The sequence below is a fragment of the Styela clava genome, chromosome 2, assembly GCF_964204865.1.
Source record: "Styela clava chromosome 2, kaStyClav1.hap1.2, whole genome shotgun sequence".
Taxonomy (NCBI): Eukaryota; Metazoa; Chordata; class Ascidiacea; order Stolidobranchia; family Styelidae; genus Styela; species Styela clava.
Window position 1 is genome coordinate 990362 of NC_135251.1, and position 15456 is coordinate 1005817.

The window sequence follows — 15456 nt, forward strand, 5'->3', positions numbered from 1 at the left end:
ACTCGCCGTGTACCACCGAGAAAGCGCCCTTTTTTGGAATGGGGATCAATGTACAAGAAACGCGTTATGGGAGTATTTTTTAATGTCACACTATATCAATAAAACTTTGTGCAAACTATTAACTATACGCAGTAACAACATAATAATTGCGTGCATAATTGTGAGAGAATTTATATCGTCTACCGTAAAAGCTATATCACCAGTGGCACACGTACCATAGGTTAAAAACCATTGCCTTAGGAAGTCCCTGGCTGTAAGATTTATAAATAAAATTCATTTCCTAAATTAAAAACATACCGTATCAACCGTAACACTAGTAGGACACCTATCATCAGATTAAAGCGGTTATAATAACATTTATAAAAATCAAGTCCTAAATTCTAAAATTAATAAAAAATAACTAATTTTGGACAGTCATTTAGAGCAAATGGTAGTCACATATTTATCGTATCTTACAAAATAAAGCAACAGCTTTTTAAGAAGAAATTAAGCTATTTTGAAAATTCCGAATTTCATCAAATATACAGGTTTTAAGTCAAAAAAAGCTCATTTTCCCATCTTGGTCATAGTGTAATAGTTCAAATGATAGTTTTTAAATAGTCTATTCTGAGTTCCCGTAAATCAAAAATTAAAACTATTTAATTTTACACACAATCAAATAAACCATCCATTTATAACTTCCCTGCCTAGAGCCAATCCAAACACTAATTCCCTTCTCTATCAATTGACCTGAAATTAACATTTGGAAATAGGTCAACCATTCAGCTTTTGTTATTATCTGTTCTGCCTGCTCAGTGTTTCTCAAAATTTCACCAATGATGACCCTCTTACAAAGACTCTTGAACCAGTGGTTCTGAACCTTTTTTCTTTTGTGGCCCATTTTCGTTGCCCATTAACTTTTAATGCAAAGGAAAAAAAAACTATAAAAAGAATCCAAATATTTCCATGAAAATGGACACTTTTCCTTCAATAATTAGAATAAAAATTACCAGTTAGTAGCAGAAAACAGCATCGTCAATCATTGGTAGTACGATAAAGAATTATGTTACATTAAAGATAGTGATACAAATAAAACTTGCATTTTTCAATATTTCTGCGCCCACCTCAAAATCTTTCCGTGGCTTACCAGTGGGCCATGGCCCATTGGCTGAGAACCAGTGCTCTGAGCCAATGGTTCCCAACCGGGATCCATGGCCCAGCATAGCAGTTGAAGGGGGGCCACCATGCTAGGAACGATACTGATTTTACATTTCCATTTACAAGAGAACTCCCTCCATTTTTTCTAGTTACTCATCGATCTTAAGATCGGTAAGTATGTTGATAGGTATTTGTCTGTCTGTCTGTTAGATGAACGCGATATCTCAAGAAAGCGAGATTGAATCTGATACAAATTTTGCATGTGCATTTATCATATCTCGGACCAGAACCCTATTGATTTTGGGCGAATTATGTCGTATAATTAGCGAGTTATTAGTTAATTAGTGATGGGACACGTGGTGTCACTATAGAGTCATGAATCGAAACCGCAGTTTCGATCGATAAGTCTTCGGTCTCCAACCGATATTCTCGTTTATTGTTTGATAAGGTTATTTCACAGGGTGTTTTCACTTTGTTGAGCATAAATTGTTTGAACATGATGGGATATAAAAACCACCAATCAAAATAACACCATAAATACCACTGTACTGACAAACATGGGGGCGCCAAAAAGAACCAGCCACGAGCCATAAAAAGTTGGGAAGCACTGCTCTAAGTAATTGTGCCCCCCCTCAGCTATTTTGAAAATACCTAGTTCCGATTTGTCCTGCCTAGCTCAGTGATTCTCATACTTTTTTGGCCATCTTCCAATGACTCTAATCCTGTGATTCTCAACTTTTTTTTTTCTAGCCCATTCCGTAGTCCAACTATCTCATGTAAGGAAAACACAACGAAAATAACAAAAAATTCTTTATGCAAAATTAGACTTATGTTTCTAAGTTTGACCCCTGGTCAATAGGCTTTAGGAACCACTGGTTTAACCATTACTCTTAAACCTTATCAACTTTCCTCTCCTCCAGGATGAATAATAAAACTCTATTCTGACCAGGGACGTGGCCAGAGGTTGGAACTCCCCCGTTTGAAATGAGAAAAAGGCATTTCGTGGCAATTTTTTGTGGCTTGAAACGCACTTTAGACCTTTAATAAGACTCTTGAAAACCAACGATTTCCAGCAGACAAACCAACGTTTTCCGGCTGTCTGCTGGATTCGCTACGTGTTGCGGTCTAACTTAGCAATTAAAAATTTCGGAAACCCCCTTCAAAAATATCTGGCTACATCTCTGATTCTGACTCTGACAGTAAAAAATCAAGCTCCAAATTATGATTAACACTTTACCAAAACTGTACATTTTACCTGTTTTCTTGAGCTATGAAAAGTAGTTGGAAGAGACGTCCTTCTACGTTGAGATAGTCGCGCCCATGTGGCTTCTTCTCCCCCTGTGCCACGCTCTTTTATGACACCCAGTGATGCTCGTCTATGCGTATGTCTCGGTGGGTGATGTTGCTGGAATAATAATAATGAAGGGTTTGTATGTAAAATTGTGAATTGGAAAGTTATCATAGATATCGAAACTGGGCGAAGTATGTGTACCAATACGAGTGTAACTAATTTAGTTCGCCTACTTTACATCAAGTTGTGTAAAGGGACTGAAAGCTATGAGCAGGGGGTATATTCACTTGGCTAATACAGACAGTCCTTGAACTCATAATAGAACTAGAATAAGGAAAATCGGAATGAAATTATGGCCTAACCCTAACCTGGTACACATACTACAGGAGTACCCGGAACTGGGTCGAAATTATTAAATTCCAAAGTTTGAATTTCAAATTCTCTGGAGTCAGAGTTCCCATCTTACAATGTTGACAATCAAAGTAAAAATTTTGCATCCTTTGTACAAAGCCACTCATGCTAAAAGGTGAGATTTGAGAAAATACCCCTGCCGAGTTTTTAAATAACAAATTAGTAATCATCAAGTTGCAGTCAGGAATGATTTGAAAATTTGAATTCCCAGCGCAATCTGCATTCCCAACCCTAATTGGATAATTACTAGTTATCTTCGATTTTATTTTAATCGGTAAGTATGTTGATAGGTATTTGTCTGTCTGTTAGATGCACGCGATATCTCACGAACGTGAGATTGAATTTTGCATGTGCTTTCATCATATCTCGGACCAGAAGCCTATTAATTTTGAATGAATTATGTCGTATAATTAGCAAGTTATTAATTAATTAGTGATGGGACACAAGGTGTCACTATGGAGTAAGAGTGTTGTTTTGGGGGATCCCCTAACTTTCTATCGATAAGTCTACGGTCTCTGACCGATATTCTCGTTTTAGGTGTTGGCGGGGATGGTTTTTGTGACAGAGGCTTTTGAGACCCTCATCTGACCAGGGCAAAGCTTCCTCAAACAAATATAATACAGAGAGTCCTCGACTTACGACGTTGTTCCGTTCTCGAGACGTGGTGCGCGTTCGTAACCCGAAGACTCCCTGTATATTAGGTAAAAGCGGAATTGATACTAATTATCAAACACCTTTGATGTTTCCCCAGTGGTCACATACGAAACAAGAAATGAAATTAGCTCATTTTTTATCATAATATAAATCTAGACCAGACTATTTCTAACATCTTTATACCTTTTAAGTTGTTGCTTACAAAACAAAAAACGAAGTCAAAATGATTGACATAGTAAAATTCAAATCTAAATATTGCTACTGTCTCCATGCCCTCAAAAGTGATTCTAAATTAGTTGACATATAATTCTAGAATTAATTATTTCTGATGTTTCCATACCTTAGCAGTAGTTGCACTCAGTCCTATATTCGATACATTTACAGCAACAGGAGGGGACGTTCGACCCTTTTTCTTCATTAGAACAACGCACGGTAAGAAAGAATCAGTCCCAAATCGTGACGATAAAGGATGTTTTTTGCGGCTCCATCGATATTTAGGTGAAAACTGAAACGCCTGCAAAATATAACGATTAATAATTTAGCTCTCTATAAAAGAGGAAGACTATATTTTTTCATACAAAACATATTCAAGCCTTACCCTATCAAGTCTCGATACAACCAGCCAAGTTGCGACTAATATACATGGCTACTATGTTACTTGTCGAGAAGGTAGCCTACCAACCTGGAGCGGCAACAGCTTTGGTGAATACAATGCTGCCATTTTGGCATGCAACCTCACTTGCTAATAAGAACTCAATGGCATACCAAAATGGTACCAATTGTGGTAACATTTGGGTATGCATTTAACCTCGTAAAGAGGGAAAACTTCAAAATTGACTAGCCTATGAATATTATTTCAATTTCACCTTTTCTTTATATCTTGGACTTTCATCTTCAAAATGTTCTTTCTCTTCATTATGTTTGGAAAGTTCGCTCAGCCGCTGCTTACTCTGATTATCCGTGTTCATGCTTGCAATAAGAGATGATGAAGATTCAAAGTCTGGAAACATCAGAGTAAATATTTACTTTACACCCCTTTTTTCTCAAAAGTCAATCTAGGATAGAGGAAAGCCAATAAGATGGCCTAATTAAATGGCAAACCATGACCTGTCCATGTCGGGTATGGGATTAATTAGCGAGTTATTTGTTTCAGAGGCATGAAATTGATGGTGGAGGAAGCCGTAACTGACCAGCAGTCATGTGAACCTCTAGGTGGTGGCAGGGAGTCCAGCGATCCTCTCTCACAAAATTTGAAAAGCTACCTAATGCTTAGCACGATGCGCCACACCGCCAGTCCATGCTGGGTATGGAAATAGTTAAAGTATAGTACATACTGAAGAATATATTGAAGTATTTAGTCACACTGTGATTCTTCAATTGCACATAATTTTAAAAAAATTGAGAAATACTCACAAAATCGAGGATTAAAATATTGGTTATTCAAATATTCAATTCAGTTCATATATCCTTGAGATGTAAGATATACCCTTGCTCACCTATTTGAGGTAATTTATCGTTAAATGAAGCTTGGAGACCAGCGTCAGTGCGTTGTGTATATCCCAAGTTTTTAGTAAATTGTGATGTCCCTGGTATATTGGCAATGTACATAACAAATATCCGGGTAACCTGGAAAAAATCGTTGAAGTTCAAGTTACATAAATGTACAATTTTATTCTGTGGATGAGATTGGTTTTTGAAGTAGTAGCGTCGGCACTCCAGAAGTGTGTGTACCAATATGGGGATCTCTAATTTGGTTCGCCTACTTTACATCAAGTTGTATAAAGAGACTGAAACCTATGGGCAGGGGATATATTCATTTGGCTATCACAGACAGTCCCCGAACTCGAAATAGAACTAAAAAAGGGTAAAGTAGGAATGAAATTATGGCCTAACCCTAACCTGGTACACATACTACAGTTCTGTAGTGTCAAATTTTGGACAACTAGTAATATTATTTTTGGATATATTTTGAATAGTAAACTATTTAGTTAATACCATATCATGTGTGAATATATTCTGATAATATTTAAAAAAATCAGTGATGCGTGAATGGTCAGAATAAATATCTCAGACAACAAATTGCTGTTATTATACATTTTAATGATTTTAGGTTAAATTACAAAGTAACGCCCTCTCTATAGTGATGAATAACTTTTTAATACCAATCAAACTAAAAGATAACAAAGATAAAAATTCAATAAGTCGCAAATTTAACACAATAAAACTTTATTGCATCACAATTATTGGGAAAACCCACATTGTTTGTAACAAACCACAAAGTCACAAATATTTAAACAATTGTTACCTAACAATCCATTCTCAATGAATTAGAACTTCGCTAAACAGCATTGTCGCCTCTAGGCTATTAAAACTTGCGTCATTCACGTTAAGACATAAACAACTAATATAATTGTCTTAAAGCTGGAAATGAAAAAGACTTTTAAATCTCCTTGTTAGTAAAGATAATCTTGATGGATACAAATGAATTGGGATATTGGCCAGTATGGCTTAGTGCATGGATGTGCAACCTGCGGGACAAGTAATGCCCACAAGAAAAATTTGTGCCACCCACGAAGCGAGTTTTCTAATTTAGTTCAATCTGGTACGCGCGAGTAATTCTAAGACTATACCCAAGTCCAATTTTTTTTTATCTATGTCCATGGCGTTACAATGGCCTAATAGCTAGCTTGAGGGAATCAAAAACCCATAGAAGATGAATACCAAAATTTTTGTGCCTGCAACTACTAGAGAGTCTATGTTAAACAAAGGTCCGGCCTGTAGTTTCACCGAGTTATTCGTATCTGGTCCTCCTGCATCAAAGGTTGCACGCCCCAGGTCTAGTGGTTAACCCTTACCGTGCAGTGGGCACGTATACGTACCAACAACAAAACTCGCTACATCGCGGCGGGTACTTTAAGTTACCCATTGTTTTATTTAGCAATCGGTCGCAAACTGTTGGTCTAGTTTTTCCGGGTTTTAGTTTATTGATTAGAAGTCTTCTTTGAGAAAATGCCTTTTTTCTATCCGGTTTGTGACTCAGACCACCACTTTTAAAAAAACTTTTTTTTTTTATTCGCCAATTGCAAGCTCTTTAAAAGCTTTCCAACGAGCCGTCAGTGGGCAGCAGAGGATCATTAGTTTAGTCGATCGATTAGTTGTGGGGGTACAAATGCATAAAATCGGCGTAGCAAATACGGTTATTTACCATGGTGATATCGCAGACTAATAAATTAGGTTCAAATCCTAATCCCACCACCTCACTAACGGTGTGACAAATTTGGGTGGGGGGGGCAATGCAGATACCAAGTTCCTCCCAGGTTGGGAGACGTTGGAACGTTGGAATAGTAGAATACATTAGATATCAATTCAATATGCCAACTCCTAGTAAAACCTCAAAACATTCCAAATAAGTTATCTAATAGTTTCTCAGACCTGGCATTGGCTCTAATTTGGGGACTGAAGTGCTCTAGCCCCGGACTTCCCAGACTGGGGGACGAAGACACGCAACGAACTTTAGAGGTCACAAAGAGTACATAAATTTCACACAAAGTACTCTACAAAGTATCTATTGCACTTTCGATATGAAATACAACCATCAAAACTAGTGCAAAACAAAAATATCACCATTTCCAAAGAATAGATAGGATCAAAAAGCGGTGCGCTTGCATAACAATGACGATGCAGAAAAATTTTAATATATTAGAAAAGATTTGGACCGGGAATTTTTTCACCCATCCAAATAAATCAGCTTTTAAAATAGAATTGGCTATACTACAACGCCTTGTTAAGACAGTGACATGGCCACCAATACGTCATGAGATCATTTCGAGCAAGTCGTAGTTTAAGTAAATTTTATAAAGAGAGAACAGCTTAAATATAAGGAATACGGATTTAATATAACAGCAAAAGTGTGCACAAAACACCAGGCCACATAGGTCTCAAAATATCCTTCTAGTAAATTCTTCCATTCTAAGTAACGAAAAGTCTATAGGCCCATTAAATGCAAAAAAGAGCAGTTTTTTATAACAAAAATATAGAAACCTGTTCCATATGTCCACTGCCCGTCCGATATAAGTAAAAATGAAACGAATAAATGCGAATTAATGCTGAGAGACGTGTGAAAGCTGTGATATGAACGTACTAGGGGCCTGAGATTTGGATTCGGACTCGGGTTCGAGTCGAATCCATACAATTTTAAGACTCGAGTCTTCAAGTCCATGCTATTTTTGCAGAGTCCTTAATTAATTGTGATTTTACTAATTGACGTCTACATTGTGTTATTCAACTATTATAGATATCTAGTTGAAATTATGTGATAGATTGAAACAAAACTGGGTTATGTATCGTCTTGTTACAACCATCCAACTGTTTAGAAATGCGTTCCATATGTCCACTGCGTGTCCGATATAAGTGAAAAACAAACGATTAAATTCCGATAATGTTAAGACCGAATATACGCACAAAATAACTTTTCATTGACATAATTTAATGATGATTAGTGTAATTTCCTTTCCAATGCGTCATGATTTGTACCACCAAATGTAAAACGATAAAAAGATCATTCTGAAAATATATGTAACGTGTGTTTTCCAGCTGATGAGTCAACTCGAAAAACAAGACAAGAACTGGTACGTTCTGGTCCAAAGCGATAATGAGACTAAAAATCGACCTAATAGCTGAAAAATTCGGTAACTAAAATTACCATTTTTTCGGAAATTTTTACAATTATCAAATTAAACAATTGATACTTGTCCAATTGCAATTCTATATATATATTCGCAAAATTTTCCGCATCTGAATCCATGAAAAAAAATCACTATCTCCTCAAATTTCGTCTTCAGTACATTAAAAATAATTATTTTTCAGAAAATATTTCAGAAAAAAATCGAAACTCAATATTTGTTTACCCCAAATTCATTACCCTCCAATTATAGTCCAATGTTTCAGCCCCGTGTCCGGAAAATTCGCCGCATAGGTACTTGAATAGGTACTACGTCGCAATAAAAGAACACTTCAAAAACTTAACTGTTATCACAAATACTTGTTTAACAGTAAAATGCTCTTGTGGCAACTTTTCCTATGCGGCGAATTTTTCTAGGCAAAATTTTCTGTGCTGAGACTTCCTAGAATTGTTGCAGCACAAACCAGAATTGAATGAGAACTGTATAAAAATGCTGTGGACATCAATATTAAATAAGAGTTCTGAAAATAAGTGATTTTGACCCTAATCAAAGCTTCAATCTTAATCCTTATTTTCAGCATTCTTCGGGGTAGAAAATTTCATAAGAAAAACAGTTCCTCAGGAGTGGACGTGTTATACTTGTGGATTAGCAAATAATTTGAGAGGCAAAACTATTTTTAACTCTTAAAAAATTAAATTCATTATGAGCAATTTCCTATACAAACAATGCTCGACATTCTCTAGCACTTTATCATATTTAGCAATGCAAGACATTTGAATGACTGAACAGTCGTTTTGTCGTGAAATAGTCGTTTTGATTCATGCCACAGTATTTTTGCGGGAGCTGCATATGGAAACAATAACACAATAGCAGAGAGCAAGGATAAGTAGTCAGGTATGCGCTACTCCAATCAACAAAAAACAAAGTAAAGTAGTGGACGCTCACTCCATAAATAATGACAAACAAAAATGAAGTTACAGCTGAAACTGCTTAAATAACGCCAAACAGATGAGACATGTGACGTGGAATTTTTATAAATTCAAAAAATAATTGTCTGGCGCGGAATGAAACTCTAGACAGGTTTGTTTAGTTAAAATCAAACACAATCAATCTCTAATTAAGCAGGAATAGGGTATAGCGTTCAGCGCGAAACTGCCTTCTATCTAAAAAATTAAAATTTTGGTACATTTTTGTTTGGTGTTATTTAAGCAAAGACTAAAAAAGGATTAGAATTGCAATTCTTTCTGCATATATGTCTAGTAATAGGCTGTCCTTGTTTGTACATTATGGCATTGCATATTTCAAGAAATCATGTCGCGACAATTGAGAAATTGAAACTTTTAAGTAAGTAAGTTAATTTAGACTCCAAAATTGCCAGTGCACTCTGGAGGGATAATTATGTACGAACAGTTTGCTTAACACCTCAACGTCGTAGGGTGGTTTTCATACGGTCATAACTCAGTAACTACTGGTCATTTGTGGCTTCCCCCACCAGTAGGGAACAGTTCGCCGATTCCGATTCCAAGATGTCCCGACATTTGGTTCACTAAAACAAACACTCAATATGTCTCTGAAACAAGGGCATCAGGCCGACGGCAGATCGCAGCATGCTTGTCTCAATATTAATCTGAATCAATCGTGACGTGCGTCTGCCATCATATAACCAAAACTCTCAAATGCTCCAATGAAAAAATTTTCCTTCAGTAAATTAAATTTTTTTTTTTAAGGAATTCAGTGGAGACGATTTCAGATTGTGCTTCCTTTTAGTTTGTAGCGCAGTGTCAGTTACCGACTTTTGCCAGTATCAAGGCCCAGACTGTCTCATAAAGGGGGAGTTTACAATAACCCCTATATTTGTTTTTTTTTCAATGTCGGAGCTGTGTTGTACTGCGCACTATAAAGACAGAGCATTTGAAAAGAGTATTTAATCATCTATTCTAATGGCGGTAAGGTTAACATGTACAAGCATCGGGACAACAAGCAATGATTTGTCTTAGGACTAAGCCGTCTCATCCGCTTGCAGGCTTGCCACTGTCTTAACATCAACAGTCCAGGAATGCAAGATAAATACTGGAATATGGAAAATATCATTTCCTAACATCTGAACATCCCAATACAGCAATACCAGAATAATATCCAGAATCAAAAACCAAAATAATCAGATAGGATAGGTCATTTCAAACTACAGAACTATGGCTGGAAATAATAAGCTAAGACAGGTACAGGTATTCATTAGAAACAGCAGTTAAGTTACCGGTACGCCTACCATCCTTTACCGTGGCGGTAAAAGCGTTGCCTACCGGTACGGTAACATTAGAAAAAGGGCTCAAACAACGATCGAAACACTACAGTAAAGTCACAACTCAACAAGTTACACAAAACCTACTTATTCCTTAATTTCTCATCAAAAACGACCGGTATTTCATAAATAAAACAACAAAAAACAGCTAATACTAAAAGCGAACGGAGAATCAGCCAGATGGCAAATCCTTCCGGAGAAAAGCTCAATGCGCATGCGCGATCGTCATTGCCGAGTAGTACTTTGGTGCCACCTAGCGTATAACGAGATTTGGTTAGATTCATTGATGTTGTGAGATTATTTTTTTTTATCTTCATACCAGGGAGAGGAAAGTCGATAGAACGACTTGATCAAATGGCAAGCCAAGGTTTAATATTCGGTTACCGGTTCAAGTCAGGTATAAAAAGTTGTATTGTATTAAATCGTATTAGTATATATTTACAATAAACTGTATTATTTGTTGTTTTATTATTATCATTATTCGTATCATCATTATGTTCTTTAGTTTGACAAAAAAAAATTCTTTTTGATCACCTTTTATATCCTCGGCTCACTGCCCCATCCCCGGTGCCCTAAATCTCCCAGTCTACCTATCCTCGACCTATCTTCCTATTCAATTCACTGCCATATCTTCCTCAGCCTTTCTATTCTCGACCCACTGCCCTATCTCCCTCAGCCTTCCTATCATCGATCCTTGTTCTCTACATCTTTACCATTACCCCTACCCCGACTAACTCCCTTATCTCTCTCAGCATTCCTATCCCCGACCTAATGATATATCTCCCTCGGCCTATCCGTCTCCGCTTTACCACTCACTAGTTGACTACTACTTTTTTTTTATGCGGATCAGAAATTTTTTCAAACTCGGATCAGTGTCTTAAAGACAGTCATATCCGAGCCATAAAGGTATATCGCCTCGTAAGCACGTTACTGCATGCAGTAGCCATCTACTTCTGGAGGGTTCGGTATGCGCCATGTACCAACAGAGCACATACTTTCGCCCCGGGCTTTCGTATATGCTATGTGTAACACAGCATAACTTTTACCCAAGGCTTCCGCCTATGCCATACGGGGCACAACACAACTTCCGCCACCCGGTTTCCGTAGCTACCGCGTATAAGACGCAGCATGACCTCCACCGCTAAGCTTTCGATTCATCACATCCGTTTTTTTTTTAATTTTTGACGAATCAGAGTACGATCTGTTTCGGATCAATGCTACATTAGCACGTTATATTCGAGTCGTATCGATACTAAGCTCCTTAAACATGTTTCTGGGTAGACATTCATAAATATAGGGCTTTTGTATAAGAGATGCGAGACACCACATTACTTCCACCCAGGGCTTCCGTGTATGCTAACCATGACGAAGCACAACTTCCACCCTGGGCCTCCGCATACGCCATGCCTATACATAACACAACTTCCACCCTGGACTTTCGTATATGCTACGTATAATCCGTATATTCCGTCTTGAAGCTTTGGTTCATCATTCTCGTCTGAAGGATTATCACATCCGCTTATATTGGACGGTATTAACAAGGTTAAAAATAGGTGTTTTTCGGGCGGTTTTGCCATTGTGTCCGGCCTACCACTTGTGGTGGCTGGAGAAAAGTCATCATTATTTAAAATGTTATGTCGGGGAATACCCGTTTAGTATTTCTTTATAATTTGTCCCGGGTCCGAGAAATTGTATATCTGTGAATTTGTTCTCCATTTTAAAAATGGATTCTGCAATTTTTAGTGTTACCGCTGTTACTATATTTTTATCAGTGGGGGCCGAACACCTGTTCCCTATGTCTAACTGGACTTTAACTACTACTCCGTCCCGAATCACCTACGTCCCGCTCATCGACCCAATCCTAACCTGTTAGCGATTTTGTAAATTTTCGGGCATTGTACGGCTCAAGTATGCCAATGATATTATAGGAGCGTACGTCGAGGAAACATTTGTAAGCTTTATATGGGTATGCTTAAGTATGAAGCAAGTTCCAGTGAGTGTAAATGACCACGAAAATATTTTAATTCTTGGAATGGCGTCTCACTTATATAATTCATCAGGTCATTTAATTTAGGATTATTATCGGGATTCTGAAATTGTAATCAACCATTATAACTGGTAGTCTAAAAATGCGCTACTTTTTTTTTTGCGCACGTATGCCTACTACACGTAGCAGTCTCTGACTTAATCCCGTGGACCGCTATTCACCTGAAACAAATAACCGGAAGCAGTTTCATACGTGACTTGAACCGGATTTTAGACAATGGCTCGTGATTTAATTAAGTCGTTTTGCTGGCTTCGCTCTCCTTGACCGGGTATTAATATTGTTATGCTTAAGTATGAAGCAAATATAAAGCTCCAGTGAGTATAAATTATCAAAAAATGATCCTTTATTCAAATTTTTCGAAGTTGGATAGCACATGCGATGTATATACATATACATACACGATACTTATTGACGCCTTTCGCCCGGCTTATTGTCTGGGATCTGTAACGGTAATCAACCACCATAATTAGTAGTTTAAAAATCTGCTACTTTAACTTTCATATGTTACTCCTACTAGGCAACTTCTTTCTATTTAAAGCTTCCAACGCGGGAGGGCTATGTAGCTACAAAATTGTCCAAAACGGGTACTTCTTTGGAATCGTCGCAAAGGCACCTCACTTTGCCGTGATCGTTTTGGGAAAATTAGGATTTTAAACCTAAATTTTGAAAGCGATAACACTATAACATGGACATGGGTAAAGCACGGCCCGCGAGCCAAATCCGGTCCGTTGGGCAATTCAATCTGGCCTGCCTGATGCAGCCACAACCAAACCAAAATCGAATTTTGATGTTTTGGCTAAAAATACATCAAGAAATTTGTTGAGATTGCGATTAAATTTAGTTTCGGCGCGAGGCTCGTCGTCCTCCACCTTTGCTTTGTAACACTGTAAATATTAGGATAGGATAGGATTTACATATTTATCCCGGGGGAGAGGAAAGCCGATAAGACGGCTTATCCATATGGCGAACCACGGCCTCTCGTCCGGTTACCATTCCAAGTCGGGTATTCGATTAGTTATATTGTTTTTTTTTTCGGAAGCATGGACTTGGTGGTGGAGGAAGCCGTAACCGACCAGCGGTTACGTAAACCACCCAACGACGGCGAGGAGTCCAGCAATCCTCTCGCACATAACCATCCCTGCATGGGATTCGAACCTGCGAACCCACGCAGAGTAATTAGAGTTGCGGTGGCGAGCGTATTCCTAACGCTCAGTCCGTTGAGCCACACCGCCACACTGTTCTTAACATGTAACTTTTTACGTCACACTTATATGGCCCGCCAGTTAAGGTGAGCAAAATTTTGAGTCCCTGGTTCAAAAACTGTGTCCACCCCTGGTATAACACGTATTCGCGACCACATCTTATAGCAACAAACAAACTATTTGCGATAAACAATAAAACTGAAAATAAAAGAAGAGAGCTGTGCTCAAATGTATGAACACATCACGAGGTGTCGCTATTTTTTATTCTGACACATAAAAACGGATCTCTTGAAGTCCACAGAAAGCCTTCTGGCAAAAAAATCAATCTTTAACCACTGAAAATTTCAAAGCAACAGGTCCAGTATTCGAAGAGAAAAGCAATTTCATCATAACGAAAGAGAAGAATAATACTAACAAGAACAACAACATAATATTGAAACGATCGTTATGTACACTGACGTGTCCAATAGACATAGAAACCCGATACTGGTAATATATGGCCCTTTTGATATTGACATAACAACAGCCACAATCAAAAAGTACAAAGAATTTCTGAGCATTATTGAAAATAAATAAGCTTGGTATATGATAATAACAAGAGAGCTATGCTCAAATATATGGACACGTAGCGCCACCCAATGGCAATAATTTTGATGACGTCATAGCAAAAAAAAAGTAATAGCCTTCTGGAGAAAAATTTTATCTTTAACCACTGAAAATTTCAAAGCAATTGGTCCAGTATTCGAAGAGAAAAGCGATTTTTTAATGATAATGACGAAAGAAAATAACAATAACAAAACTTTGAAACGATCGTTATGGCCACTAAACGTGCCCAATAAGACGTCACTCCAAGACTTGGAAAATTTTTATTTCTTGTTAGTTTATAGAAGAGGAAAGCTCGAGGGCTGCGGAAATAAGCCAATGGCTATTGGCAAGAAGTGGATACTAAATTAGAAGTGTAAAGTTTTAAAACACGAAGACTACTAGCAACCCCAGCAAGATAAAAGTAGCGCATTTTTAGACTACCAATTATGGGGGTTGATTACAATTGCAGATTCCAAATAATAAGCCTACGTTGAACGGCTTGTTAAATGATGTAAACAAGACGCCATTTCAAGTTTTGTAGCATTTTTGTCATCATCTTACACTCACTAGAGCTTTATAGTTGTTTCACACTTATTTTACCAATGTGTGTTTCCTCGGCGTACGCTCCTAATCTACGATTGGTATACTACTGCCGTATAATGCATGCAAGTTTGCGTAGTTGCAGACAAATAAGGTTGATTTTGATGATCAGGGCGTAGGTGAGGCGCAAGTAGCAAGAGAGTGGTAAAGTTGAGGAAGTGGGATGGAAAGACTGCGGGAAAGAGGGCAGTCGGTCGAGGATATGAAGGCTGAGGGAGATAGGGCAGTGGGTCGAGGATAGGAAGGTTGAGGGAGATAGGGCAGTGGGTCGAGGATAGGAAGGTTGAGGGAGATAGGGCAGTGGGTCGAGGATAGGAAGGTTGAGGGAGATAGGGCAGTGGGTCGAGGATAGGAAGGCTGAGGGAGATAGGGCAGGGGGTCGAGAATAGGAAGGCTGAGGGAGATAGGGCAGTGGGTCGAAGATAGGAAGGCAGAGAGAGATTGCGCAGTAGGTTGAGGGAGACAGTGCAGTGAGTCGAGGATAGGAAGGCTGAGGGAAATAGGGCAGTGGGTCGAGGATAGGAAGGCTGAGGGAGATAGGGCAGTGG

General features: G+C 38.1%; 2 protein-coding genes across 3 annotated transcripts in view; one reads left to right on the forward strand and one right to left on the reverse strand.

Moving 5' to 3' along the window:
- Positions 1–5956, reverse strand: part of LOC120335727 (cGMP-inhibited 3',5'-cyclic phosphodiesterase 3A-like) — a 41563-nt gene extending 35607 nt beyond the window's left edge. For both annotated transcript variants that reach the window (XM_039403326.2, XM_039403325.2), the window contains exons 1-5: positions 5799–5956; positions 4990–5119; positions 4360–4493; positions 3834–4007; positions 2393–2542 (exon numbers count right to left, since the gene is read on the reverse strand). In XM_039403326.2, the coding sequence (XP_039259260.2) occupies positions 2393–2542; positions 3834–4007; positions 4360–4493; positions 4990–5101 (570 nt within the window). In that variant the 5' untranslated portion in view covers positions 5102–5119; positions 5799–5956. The remainder of the gene's footprint in view (positions 1–2392; positions 2543–3833; positions 4008–4359; positions 4494–4989; positions 5120–5798) is intronic.
- Positions 1–15456, forward strand: part of LOC144411850 (protein FAM107B-like) — a 195681-nt gene that overhangs the window by 168927 nt on the left and 11298 nt on the right. The gene's annotated exons all lie outside the window — the stretch shown is intronic.